This window comes from Chrysoperla carnea, chromosome 2 (assembly GCF_905475395.1).
Source record: "Chrysoperla carnea chromosome 2, inChrCarn1.1, whole genome shotgun sequence".
NCBI classification, from domain to species: Eukaryota; Metazoa; Arthropoda; class Insecta; order Neuroptera; family Chrysopidae; genus Chrysoperla; species Chrysoperla carnea.
In genome coordinates this window covers 2,576,326-2,591,506 of record NC_058338.1, presented here as the reverse complement: position 1 = coordinate 2,591,506, position 15,181 = coordinate 2,576,326, and the positions used below count along the sequence as shown (strand labels likewise).

The 15,181-nt window shown below is 30.7% G+C and overlaps 1 protein-coding gene across 1 annotated transcript in view; it reads left to right on the top strand.

Annotated features, from left to right (window-relative positions):
• The first annotated feature begins 1,074 nt into the window (after window positions 1-1,074).
• Window positions 1,075-15,181, top strand: part of LOC123294191 (neuroligin-4, Y-linked) — a 97,265-nt gene continuing 83,158 nt past the window's right edge. The window contains exon 1 of the mRNA XM_044875299.1: window positions 1,075-1,600. Coding sequence (XP_044731234.1) covers window positions 1,075-1,600 — 526 coding nt within the window. The remainder of the gene's footprint in view (window positions 1,601-15,181) is intronic.

The window sequence follows — 15,181 nt, the reverse complement described above, 5'->3', positions numbered from 1 at the left end:
AAAAACGAAAAAAAGATCAACTTTCTAATTTTAAGTGTAATTCCATGTCTTCCTTTTTAGAATCTAAATTAACTATTAAAGCGACCCGAAGAAGTAGTTCCAATCTGATGTAAGAACATGATGTCATCATCAAACTCTACAAATTTTGTTTAAGTTATTTTGTGATAGGTTAACTAAAAAACGAGATATGAGCCATATGCAATTTTAAAAAATACCACCTGTAAAATATATTTGATACGAGACGGTTATACGATCCTTGATGAAACGAAGGAGGGAGAAATAGAAAAAGATAGGAAATTTGTTTTTTATCTCTTATTAGAAAGATTTTTAATTTTATCTTTAAAATTTCATTAAAAATAAAAATTTTTTGTATTTTTTCAATATTAAGGAAACAATCAAAAAGCTTATTAAAGCCTACGGGGGATATAAATTTGAAAGGAGGTGCAGTACATATAGACAAAAATATTCCTGGAAATATAGAAAACATCAGAAAATTCCCAGCCCATCAAATTTGCAAAATTATTTTTTGAAAAGTTAAAAGACCTTAAAAATCAGATACACAGGCTTCTGTGAAAGCCATGCCTAACACTTTTTTCTACAATTTTTGTAATAGTCTGGTATTCAGTTCAAAAAATGTATCAAGACTCCGAATAAAACTGTACAGTTATTATTCAGAGATTGAGCTTCAAAAAAATAAGCGATTGAGCTTCTTCATAGATTCTTTTTATGCAAAAAAACATTATGGCGCTTTCAAAATGTTTATTTTGTATAATTGACGTATAAATTTTATTCTTTAACATATTTTAAAGCGTTAAAAAACATTTACGTGATACAAATATTATATCATATATATATTTTTTTCTTTGTTTTAGATAATGAAAAATAAATATCAACGATCCCAAGCTTGGTTCAACATGAATAAAAAAACATTTTTTTGTTGAAATATCCAAGAATTATAAATCTTACCACATTTTTACCGTCCAGAAAATAAACCAACAAAAAAACAAAACAAAAATTATGGCATCACTTCAAATATTAATAATGAAAATAACTTTAATACATAAAATAATTTTAATGGTTTACTGTGATGTAATAATTAGTGATCGGAATATTGCCGCGGGTGTTGTGAGTGCAGCGGGTTCTAGTGATAGTTTAGGTGGATCAAGTGCTGTTGTTGGTAGTCAATCACAAAGTACAGGAAGTGCAGGAAATAGTGGAGGTGGTGGTGGTGGTGGAACACCATCTATTTTAACATCACGTACCGTACGTACCAAATATGGTGATGTTAGTGGCATTATTGTCAGTTTAGATTCAAGACATTTAGAGCCGGTTGAAGTGTTCCGTGGTATACCATATGCAATGCCACCAACCGGGAATTTACGTTTTATGCCACCCGTAACGGGTGCATTATGGTCTGGTGTTAAGTTAGCTGATAAATTTAGTCCGGTATGTCCACAACGATTGCCTGATATACGTAATGAAACGGCTGCGTTGAAACGTATGTCCCGCGGGCGTTTAGAATATTTAAAGCGTTTATTACCATATTTACAAAATCAATCGGAAGACTGTTTATATTTGAATATTTATGCGCCTGTTCAAGGTAAGTCTCCTTCCTTTTTTTAAAATTTCTTTTCTTTAAGATTTCCAAAATTTTATACAGTTTACTAACAACATTGTTTTCTGAGCAACAAAAGTTGCTTTTGTCGTAGTAGATCAAAAAAGAATAATAAATCGATTTTTTATGTCTAAGAAGAGGAAAATTATCTACCTTGAGGAAAATGTATCATTCCTTCGAGAATAATCTAATAAGGTAGTTGTCTGATGTTAAATTTGACATATTACGTATAAAAATGTAAAACGAGACTTGAAACCATGACAGAAAATATGCAAGTGAAATTAAAGTTGATTAGAAGACAAAGAAGCTATAAGCATACAAAGATTGATTGCCCATTGCAGAAATCGTTAGAGGATGATAAAAGTTTTCCAGCTTCTAATAAAAAAAAGAATCATCGAAATCGGTTGGCTTGATATTGAGTTATTCGTCCTCTTGTCGTGCATACTTAATGCAAATTTAAGACTTTTAGGGTTTTCTCATGGATGCTGTTGTCAGAACTGAACCAAAATAAAATGAGACCACACGGGAAGCACCAGCTTTCAAATAGATAAAGAATCATCAAAATCGGTTCACCCATTCGAAAGTTTTGAGGTAACACACATAAAAAAAACAGTCGAAGTGATAACATCCTCCTTTTATGTTTGAAGTCGGTTAAAAAATAGATAATACCTACAATGTTTCAAATAAGTTGTAGATTATCAATATTTGGTTATATTTCTCGGAAATACAACTGTTTGAAATTTCAGCATAATCGAATTTATTTGATGACAATTGTATTAATTCAAAAAATTTAAATTATTTATTTTATTATAAAAAAACTAGGGATTTCAAAATGAAACGATAAATATATTTTTTGCCAATTAGGATTTTTTTTATATGTATATGAAAGCGTTCAAAAATTTAAACAAGAGAATAAAAATTATTTACCTGGAAAAGTATTATTTTCGTTGAAATAAAATTTAAAAAACAAAAAATCCTCAAAAAATAACATATGGATAAAAATAAAACCAAAAATATTTCTATCAAACAACAAAAATATAATTACAAAATAAAGTATTTTTTTAAAAAACAATTCTATATAAAATAAATTGATATAAAAAACAATAAATTTATTTTTTTATTGATCAATATTAAATTGTTTGAGGGACAAAAAAACAAAGCTCTTTTTAATATCTAGAAATATCTATTTATATTTAGACTATGATAAATCGGTCTAGTCGCTTGGAAAGTTTTTCTTCAGAAAAGTTGATTGAATAAAATCAGCCCAATTTTCGTATCTATGGATTTAATAGATATTTTTGGTGATGTCGCCAAGATCATACCAAAATAAATGTACTTGCAACCGAATTTTAGGGAATATACTAAACTCGCACTTGAAACATAACTAAAAAAATCCCCATCAAATTACCTTTCAAACGAAACAAAAAAAATCAGAATCAGTTCATCCGTTTAGACGATGTCACAAACAGGCACACAGGCACACAGGCAGACAGACAGACGCACATAGCGATCAAACTTATAATACCCCTTTTTTAGGTTCAGGGGTTAAAAATACTCAACGAGTCGCTAAATGAACTTGATTTTTATACTTTATCAGTTCGAATTATCTTGAGTCTTAGGTTTCATCAAATTCCGAAATACAAAAATCTATTCAAGAGAAAATTGCTTGAAATCGGGAAAATTTTTGATCTTCGATTTGATTGACAATCATTTTCTAGAGAGTAACTTTGAGCCAAAAATTTGGTCTATTTTGTGTTTGGGCATTTATTTTCAAAGACATCGCTTAAAATTGCATGAATATTTTTGCCACGGAATAGTTTTTCAATAGATATCTCCGAAACTTATCATTCAATCGCAAAATTTATCAAATTTCAATGATTTATTATTCAAGAAAATAAACTTTCTGTGTCAGTAACATGTAAAAAGTATAAAATTATTGTTGAAGGGCTAATATATAGTGGCTGCACCAATAAATCCTATTCTATAAATAGTAATTGAGCTTTTGTAATATAAAATAAAATAATATAATAATACAATTTAATATAACATGTTTGACATAAATATTTTTAATTTAAAACTTTTTAGTCAAAAGTTTTTCTCATCGTTCAATGTACTTTTTACTGTACTTACTATCTATCAGCTATCAGCTATCAGCTATCAGCTTCGTCACATGTTTATGTGATATTCGAAGAGTCGCCGGGAAATGTGCGATTTTAAAAACGCAGCCAAAAAAAGCATATCAAATTTCTGCTTTACTTTTTTTTACCATCTTAAAAAACACAAAAAAAGCATTTCAATAGGAATTCTTATCCATGCATATATAGGATAGGATAGGATAGGCATATCAATAGGAATTTACTTTGTTTTTATTCCTAGGCAATTTTATTACAGATATGATAAAAGGCTGTGGTTCTGTGAGATCGAGCCTGTGTTTTCCTTAACGGTACATTTTAAGACTTTCGTTTCATTCCAAGGCAATTTTATTACAGATATGATAAAAGGCTGTGGTTCTGTGAGGTCTAGCCTGTGTTTTCCTATAAACGGTATATTTTTCGACCCTGCTTTTTCGTCATTAACTAGAACGATAGGTTGGAAAATAAGGTGTAGATCTTGGAATTTGATAAAAGAATAAGGAAGGTCTCGTGTCGACAGGAAAAAATAGGCAGGCTAGAGAAATAATAAATAAGATTCTTGACTTTTTTTCTTTAAGGTAGTATGAGCGCCAAGCCAAGTTTAGAATTGTGATGATGAATTTTGTTATAACTTCATGAATGTAATTGAAAAATAAGAATAAAATTTTACGATACCTGCCTTGGTTTTCGAAAAATCGAAAGTTAAATAATTAAACAAAACTTTCAATTTTCGATATTTTGAAAATTACTACAGAAATCGAAAAATTTTTTTCTTACCTTTCGTCTTTTACTGTCAAGTTATAACATAATTCACCATCAAAATAGAACAAATAATTTTTTTTAATTTGTATCCCCACTATCGTGCTTATACGTCCTTAATTAGTCGGGCACAGGAGGCGCTTTCCAAAAAGAAAGCATAAAAAAACTTTGGTTTTCGAAACTTTTTTGATATTCTTCCATTTTTTTACATTTACGTCATACAAATTGCCTAGTTGACTAGTTGACTTTCTATGAAACGCGTTTTCAAAATCGCACACTTCTCTACCACTCCCTATAAAGTACTGATGTAGTTATAAAGTAAGTTAAAGGTTCTCCAAGTGTCACGAATTAATCATAAATTTTATCGACACGATACCAACAAAACAAACCATTGACGATGGGTAGGTATTATGGTATGTAACCATCTTTATTGTATTGGCATATTGTATGTTGGTGTGGGTATCATAGTGTGACAAACTGATGGGTGATGGGTGACACCAGACATTTAATATTAAAAAGTATTTGTTTACCAACCACATAATCAACAATATTTTAAGTTTGTTCTTTTTGTTTTAGTGTAAGACACTGAGTGTTAGTAGAAAAGGAAAAAAGTTATCTTATTTATTATTGGGTATGGGTATGGGTATGGGTATGGAGGGTAGCGGGCCATGCTCGAGCATTGGGCCTCGAAGCAATGGTTCAGAGCACCTAGCCAAATACACCCTTGTACTCTATCCCCGCTACGATTCAGTGGCTATTATAACCAACTAATGTACTAAAACCCAGGATTTGCCTAGCGCTGAGTTTCCTAATTTCTTCTGTTTCGACAATGGCCGGACCAAACCATTTTCTTCGCTGCTGTATGAGCGCTGGGTAGTAACAGAGAAAGTGGATCGATGTTTCTTCTGAATTTTCTCCGCATCTGTCACACGCGGGAGATTGTCTTTTTCCAATCTGATGTTGGAACTTGTTCAGGTTATCATGCCCTGTGAGTAGCTCTACGATGACTCTAATATCAGCTCTGTTTAGTTTCAAGATCTCCTCGGCTCTGTTACCGAGCGAGTTTCCTTCACCCAACAGGCTGGTCCATGCCTTTAATTGTTGGTTTTTCAGATTATCTCCTAATCTGTTAAGACCTTCTTGGTATAGCATCCACAGGTCAAGTTAGTTATTATTAGATTAGCATTTTCTAACTTACGTTTAGTGTAAATAAGTGTATACACTAAAATGCAAAAAGAACAAAATGTTATGTTTATAATTTGATATAAAGTTTTTTTTGTTTTTCACACAAAAATAAAAAAAACTACATTTTTATAATCGCAATATTATTTTTATGAAATATAATAAATAATTTTTTTTAAGCATAATAAAGTTATTTTAGAATGTGAAAAGAAAAAGTTATTGCTTTCACTTCTCGAAAATCGAAATAACAAATTTTATGATATTAATAGAAACCTCAAATCCTACCAAAAACATTCTGTGAAAAACTAGCCAAGTCTCGATGGAGGTGCTTGTTTATCTCTAAAAAGTAATGAAATCTAGACAAAGTCGTGCCCAGTCTAAGGTTCCTTACTGCGATTTCTTTATTATTATAGTTAATGTTGTGTGACTTGGCCGTGGACGTTGACGTGGTCTCAGATTAGTGCAATTGTGTTATGGAGCACCTGGTTTTGTACCCTTGTGTACCCTTCCACAGCCAAGTCACACAGCATTAACTATAATAATAAAGAAATTGCAGTAAAGAACCTTAGACTTGGCACGACTTTGTCTAGATTTCATTACTTTTTAGAGATAAACAAGCAGCTCCATCGAGACCAGTTTTTTACAGAATGTTTTTGGTGGGATTTCACTTCTTTTTGTAGAAACGTGGGCATATTGATTTATTTTTTTCAGGGTCACCAGGTACTTCAGATCATAAATGCGAAACTTTGCTTTCGCTTAACTTCGGATTTTGGATTTTAAGTAGGTGATTATAGCTTACTGGATTTCTGCGTTCTGGTCTTATCCAGAGATTCTCAAATAGGGGCCTAAAAATGCCGCACCCCCGGATTCCAGCTCTATCCAAATCTCATCAAAAAAAAAAAATTTTTTTGGTTTAGGAATAGTTAGTTACAGGTTTTACTAGACATTGTTTTTCATGGTTTAATATCTTGGAAATTTCTCTGGAAATCGAAAATTATACAATTTTTTTTCGTTTAATTTCGTTTGGCTTTCTAATTTCATTCATCATCAAAACTAGAAATACTGAAAAATCTCGTTGATAAAACAGATATTGTTTGTTTACAACTTGAATTTATTATTTATGTTTTAAATCGAGCGTGAGCAAAATGTTTATGGGTTTTCCTGACAGATCCTTTTACACCCTGTATATATCATAAAATATTAATCACGCATTAAAATTACATTGGTAGGTACTTAATTACAATTCAGCCATACCAAAACTAATCTATTGAACTGTAAATTTTACTAATTGTTTTATATCAAAAACTAAATATATGTGTTATAGGTACATATATTTATAACAAACACGTTTCTCTCTCCCCTCTAAAAACCAACCACTTTACTATAAAGTACTTTTACGTTCTCCACCCCTTCATCGATATGGTATAGCAACCCATTTGCTGCTAACCATTGAAAATAAAACCGCAACATTTAAAATGAAACAAGTGTGAAATATTTTAATGAATTTTAAATACAAACAAAATATATTTATATTGTACTAGTTCGACCCGTGAAGGAATTATGCTTCCATAGTTATCGTAATCCGTGATTACTCTATGGGTTAGGTTATATTGGCTGTATATGTGTTTTACCACTTTTCCGCTGATAATTTCATTTATCAGCTCCTCCATTTCAGAGTGCAACTCCTGCATGCATGCACCATGCACTACACCAGCCCATTACAACTAGTAATTAAGACGGCAGGAATCGAACTCGCTACCCTAAGCAAACCGCGGACGGAATTGGTTACGCCTTAACCAATTGAACTAATAGGGCGACGTGGCTACTCTGTACTCGTGGCTAAAAACAACAAACATCAAAAAATTTCGTAGAAAAGTGGTAAAAAATGTCAAAAGTCCTTAAATTAATATTAGGTGAACATGACATGTATTAAGAATAGTAATTATATGTCTAGCGTGTTTTTTCCTTAGCGGTACATTTTTAGACCGTGAGTATATTTTTCGTCAAACCAGACCATAATAAACTTAAAATGTTGGATGAATATCATGTAATTTGATAAAGTAAGACAGAAACAAACTTGCTAGAGTAATTATTATATATAAGATAGAACAACAAATTATTTATAAAATAGTTTTCAAAAAGTTTTCAATCATAATCATCATCATCAGTGTAGTGGAGTGGGGGTTAGAATGAATGAGAATTTTGTTTGTGTGTGGGTGGATGGTGAGGTTTATTTTGAAATTTGGTGAAAGGTTTTATGGTTATTAAATATTGTTATTATTCAATATTTCAATTATAATTTAAGGCAGTACCACAGTATCGATGATCACAGTTAAAGTAGTTCGGATGTCACACGACTAGTTAACTAGGCAATTTGAATTACGTATATGTAAGAAAATGCTCTAAAAATATCGTAAACTAGGCGATTTGTAAGATGTAAATGTAAAAAAATGCTTTAAAAATATCGAAAAAGCGTCAAAAACCATAGTTTCTTTTTGGAAATCTCCGTAAAATAGTGTTTGTTTTGTATAAACAGAATCATCTGTGATAAATTTTCTTCTCGATGAAAACTTTTTTGAATCTCAATCACCGATTAATTTTTTATCTAATTAGCATGATTGTAAGTTCTTCCAAAATGTACTTTGTTAAAAATCACAATTATAAAATGAAATACAGTCAAACCTTGATAAGCGAGAGTTCATGGGAGCACAATCTCATTCTCGCTTATAGAGGTTTCTCACTAACTCGAGTTTCTCGCTAATGCAGGTACATGGGTAGCGTTTCTCTCTTAAAGAGGTACGCAGCAATAACAAGTCACAGCAAGTACGAATGTATTAAATATGTAGCTATAGTTCCTCCTAAATAATATAAATAATTAAAGCTCGACTGTCGCTTATAAAGGTATAGATAAGTAGTAGTCTCGCTTACGCAGGCCCATGAGGGAAAAACGACTCTCTCTTACAGAGGTTTCTGTTTCTCGCTAATAGAGGTTTTGGGAGCTTATAAAACGGGTCCTGGTTATTACTCTCACTTATAGAGTTTTCTCACTTATCCAGTTCTCACTTACCCAGATTTGACTGGAATTCAAACAAAACTGTGTTTATTGTAATCAAAGGACTTTGAACTATCATTTAATGCAAAAAAAAAAAATGAACCTTCATCGTACTTCCTTAAACAGCCGTACCACTTTTAAAGAGTGAAAACCCTAAAAATTTAAACTAGAAAATTATATGAATATAATAAATTGCATAACTGAACTACCAGACTAAAATATAGATATTATAGTAAAATAATATATCCATCATTTATCAGTCCAAATCTACACCATTCGCCGCCAACCCTTTCTTCCTACTACCCCCCCCCCCCCCCATGAAAATTGTTTTGTTTTACCCAGAAAGTTTATTTGAACAGAGAGTTAATGCTATGATCAGTGTTATATATATATGTTTAAAATAATAGTTCTACAGTAGAATCTCGATAAGGTAAAAAATTTTGTACCAAGGCAATTTTGGACCTAGGGTTGAAATTAATTTCTACCTATTTTCCACTTTGATGATGAATTTTGTTTATAACTACATGAATGTAGACGAAAATTAAGAATAAAATTTTTCGATAGCTGCCTTGGTTTTCGAAATATTGAAAACTAAATAATTAAACAAAAAATTTTAATTTTCGATATTTTGAAAATTACTCCAGATATCGAAAAGTTTTATTCTCACTTTTCGTCTTATTTTGTCAAGTTATAACATAATTCAACATCAGTCATAATTTTTAGTGCATATTAATTTGTTGTTGTAATATGCAAGGTATACTAAGTTTAGTCCCAGGTTTAAATCGTCTAATTAGTCCATTTTCGATTGTCCATCCGTCCGTCCGTCTGTGGACACGATAACTCAAAAACGAAAAAAGATATCGAGCTGAAATTTTTACAGCGTACTCAGGACGTAAAAAGTGAGGTCAAGTTCGTAAATGAGCATCATAGGTCAATTGGGTCTTGGGTCCGCAGAATCCATCTTGTAAACCGTTAGAGATATAACAAAAGTTTAAATGTAAAAAATGTTTCTTATCAAAAAATTAACAACTTTTGTTTGAAACATTTTTTCGTAAACATCAATGTTTACCCGTGAAGGCGCCAATTAGTCGAAAATTTTATAATATGTACCATACTTGAATATCAGTTTTGTATGTGTTATGTGATAAAGAAATCAACACTGACTATGCATGGTATTTCAACAATTAATTCAGTCAATTGTTTGTTTTCACTTGTTGTACTAACTAATCGAGATTCTACTGTATTTTGGGATAAATAGTTATTTCGAGAGTGTTTACTATTTATTATATCTAAATATTATAAAGTTTTACATGAGAACTAGAACTATGTGGTATGAGTGAAGACACTTCTAGAAAATTTTATGTATTCATGAGGGATGTGAGCTATGAGACACACGGAATAGAAATTTTGCAATATCATCATCGTTATCACTGAACATAACACAAAACTGATATCAAGTTCAGTTCAGTTACGTGTATAGATTTAATAGTTGTTGAAAAACAAAGATTTATTTTATTTATCATTTATTTATCTATCACTGAAATCTAATTTTGGTTTATTCTAATGTTTTCAGATTCAATTTGCTTTTTTATTGTTTGACAAAATTACTCCATCATCTTATTATATTATATTATTACTCTAGCAAGTTTTTTCCTGCCCTACCCTTATCTTTCTTATTCCTTTATCGAATTCCATGATACACCTCTCATTCTCAAGCTTATTATGTCTATGGGTATGGGGTATGGGTATGGAGGTTAACGGGCCATGTTCGAGCATCGAGCTTCGAAGCAATGGGTCAGAGCACCTAGCCAAATAGACCCTTGTACTCTATCCCCGCTACGCTTTTCATTGGCTATTATAACCAACTGATGCACTGAAACCCAGGATTTGAATAGCGCTGAGTTTCCTTCTTCTGGTTCGACTATGGTCGGACCAAACCATTTCCTTCGCTGCTGTATGAGCGCCGGGCAGTAACAGAGAAAGTGGATCGATGTTTCTTCTGAATTTTTTCCGCATCTGTCACACGCGGGAGATGGTCTTTTTCCAATCTGATGTTGGAACTTGTTCAGGTTATCATGCCCTGTGAGTAACTCTACGATGACTCTAATATCAGCTCTGTTTAGTTTCAAGATCTCCTCGGCTCTGTTACCGAGCGAGTTTCCTTCACCCTTCACCCAACAGGCTTTTGACGATTCGCCCTCCCTCGTAGCTGGTCCATGGACGAGTTAGTTTTGCTTATACATAATACATATGTACAATAAAAGCTATAACAAAAATTGGGTAATAAAAGAAAATAAAATAAATTTCCTTTAAAAACCTGGTGGAATGTGTTTCTTAGGTGTCAAAAATATCGCAAAATTTGTAAATAAACAATAAATTGTGAATTAAATTAAACGAGCAATGTGAAAGTTGACTTAAAATATTTTTAAGTCAACTTTTATATGCAACTTGTATCACAACTATGTAATACAATCATACACATGTATAACACATACGCAGAACAAGTTGCCTATATATTAATTTTATAAGTCAATTTTTTCATAGATCGTTTCATTTAAGGATGTACGAACGCCACAGCAATGAAGTTGGATTAAGTCTAAATCAATTTTGAAAATTTTAAAGGGGATTGCTTGATTCTTTCAATAAATAAATGAATTCAAAAGTAAGCATATTTAACATTTATCTTATGGGAAAATGGTAGATGAATGATATGTTTTCATAGATTTCTCCAAAACTAGACGGTGGAAATTAAAAAAAAAAATTATTTAAATTAAAGTAATTAACAAATTAAAGATTTACTAATCATATTTTTTGACACACATTCGAACAGGTTTTATAAAAAAATTAAGCGATTTATTTAATTTTCAATAATCTGTTACATCTTTAACTGTATACAAAAAATAATCTTTCTGGAAAAATAATTACAAATAATATAAAATTTAAAGTAAAATTACAAACATATTTATTACAGTACTTACATAATTAATAAATGAAATGAAGGTGAATCAAACTAGTCTAAACCAAAATTTATTTATAATCATAATAATAATAATAACAACATAGGTAGAGTAGCTCTAGTTAGGTGGCAGGTAATAATATAAATGAAATTGTTGATAATTAAATAATATCTACAACACAAATATTATAGTTACTGTTACTGTTACCCTTCACCTCCACCTAAATCTAACTGGTTACAATTAACAGTTACAGAGTTACAATTAACACAAGTTAGGTTACAAGTTACATTTACACAATTACATAAATAAATGGGAAAATTTACATGGGGTACTTACATCTATGTACAGGGTTTTTAAAAACAATCAAGGATTCTACTATGTTTGAAAAAGTACTTCAAAATGTTGATTTTTCTAATAAAAAGGAAAAGCCACAAAAATAAACAATAAAATTGTGAATTAAATTAAACGAGCAATGTGAAAGTTGACTTAAAATATTGTTAAATAGGCAACTTGTATTACAAACATGTAATACAATCATACACATGTATAACACATACGCAGAACAAGTTGCCTATTTATTAATTTTATAAGTCAACTTTTTTTTAAGTCAATCCTACATCAAAAGTGTACCGATTTTTAAGTATCCCTACATCATGAGTTATTTGCTCAAATGTTTCTATTTGTTTATCACTACATAGTATAAAACAAAGTTGCTTTCTCTGTCCCTATGTCCCTTTGTATGCTTAAATCTTTGAAACTATGCAACGGATTTTGATGCGGTTTTTTTTTAATAGATAGAGTGATTCAAGAGGAATGTTTATATGTATAATAACATCCATTAAATAGTGGAGAAGTACTGCTATTTTTGAGGTTTCTAATGTGATGTCGTAAATAATTATGAATTGAAAGTGTATGAATTAAGATATTCCAAAGATAGCAGGAAATCTTCATGGTATAGGGAAAGGGGGATTGTTTTATTCCAAATTTAACGCGTGCGGGCCACGGGCAGTAATGAATAAATCAAAACTACTGAATCGATTTTAATCACATAGGCTATATATTTTATACCCGTGCGAAGCCAGAGCGGGCCGCTATGTTTTTATATAAAACGTTCACAGTTTTTCTGTAGTGTATTTAGTATCAGCATTGCACCCGTGAGAAGCCGGGGCGGGTCGCTAGTCAACAATAAATTGTGAATTAAATTAAACGAGCAATGTGAAAGTTGACTTAAAATATTGTTAAATAGGCAACTTGTATTACAAGTATGTAATACAATCTTACACATGTATAACACATACGCAGAACAAGTTGCCTATTTATTAATTTTATAAGTCAACTTTATTTTTAAGTTTCCTTACATCAATAGATGTTCGTTTCCATACTTTTTAAGAGCACTGTATAATGTGATACATCTCAAATAATATAATATGATTCGGTGTATATTTTGCATTAAATTATCATATTAATTTTCACTTTCATATTATATCTACATACATACATATGTCTAATGTTACGTAGTCTGTACGTAGTCTATACATAATACGTAACACTACGAACGTATGAACGTATGGTTATTCTCAAATAATTGAGTCTAAACGAAACTGTATCTATGTATATGTTTATTATTGTTATTTTATTTTAATTTAAAATTCAAATGAGTATATGTTAAAAATCAATTTTATATTATTGGAATATATTTTAATATTATTGGAAATAATTATTGAAATTTTATTTGAAAATTATTTAAAAATTATATTATTATGTTTTTATTTCAATTACCTATCTGTAGAAATTTATCTAAGGCATGTTTAACAAATGAAATTTACAAAGTTTAAAACAACTATTCCTTGTAAACCGATTTTTTGAAACTTTACTATAAATTGTTCTCAATCAAGTCGGTTCGACCGTTTAGGGGCTACAATGTCACTGAGAAACACACAGACGCACAGATAAACACTTTAAACGTATAACACTCCTTCTTAAATCAATATCAAAGTGATGGTCCAGGGCTTCAGATGAGATGAAAAGGATACTTAGAGAGCTATCATTTTTTGGGACAAATTTTTGGAAATATTTTAATTGGAAATTGAAATATTTGAGTTGACTTTGTTGTTTTGAATTATTGTTTTGAATTACCTAATTACTTTACCATTTCACTTTTCAAAATGAATTGAGCCAGGTTTATTTGACCATTCATTTCCATAGTAATTATTTATATGTTAAAATTATATGTCATGCCTTTTCCAAACTAAATCTATTTTGAAGATTTTGAGCAAATTTTTTAGTTTTTTCGAGAATGGAACTTTAATCTCGCAGTATGTTATCATAGTGCGAGCATATGCGAAATTTCGAAATCACTGTAAGTGTATATACGTGTAAATGCAGTTTTACTACTGTCATGGAATCCCCGCTTTATATGGTCAATAGGTGAAAAATCACTTAAAAGCTTTTTATAAAATCACTTATCATAAATAATATCGTATGCAATTAAGTTTTATACATTTTAAATATAAATAAATAAATAAAAAGTGGAGATTTATTTATAATGTGTGTGTGTAGGAACCAAAAAGTAAATAATTAAATAATTCAGTAAATAAAAAGAAATAAATTTGTTGGGTTGTTAGTAACACATTAAAATTTCATTTAGTCCAACTCTAAAAGTACTTTATGTTGTTCAACAAAATGACATTATTCAAAATACATTTTAACATACGGATTGTATTCTTTAAAACTGAATATACGAATAATACATAAATAAAAATTCAGTGCAATAACTTTCGAACTAGTTGTTATTCGGCAGTCAAATTGTTGTACAATTTTTAAGTTTATTTGTCCTGGATTTTTTAGAAATGCATTAACGCCAAAGTGAACATTTTATCAGCAGCCACAATTTCTTACCAAATTAATTTAATTTTTTTTCTACATAAAATTCAGCCTATATCTCGATATTTGTACAAAAAATACTAAAACAATCTTGCTTTGCTAATGGTGCAAATGACCACTGAACATCGGGTTTCTCATGTTTTAAGCGATAAACTTAAAAAATTGCGAAAAATCTATAAACAATTTATTTTCATTTTCTTTATTTTCTTTTAGACGTTGTTAAAATGGTAGAGCGAGTTAATATCCGCTAGCAAAATACCCCCGACAAAATACTCCCAAAACAAAATATCTTCAAATCAAACTAAATGTCCTACTCGTTTAATAATCGATTATAAAAATTACAGGAAGAACGCGAAAAAACTTGCTAACTGGTGAGTTCATCCTGTGATTATATTCATTCTGTATTCCACGAGTTGTCCATGCCTTTGATGGGGTCGTGTTTGCACGTGTCTTCGAGTTTTTTGTCCCTTGCATTCATCTTATGAGCACTCCCATCCCTGATCCACGGATTGATCATGCCTCGAAAAGGATCGAGCTAGCAAGGGTCTGTGGGTCTTTTGGTTTTTGGTTAACCCTATGATTGCGTTCACTTACTGATCTA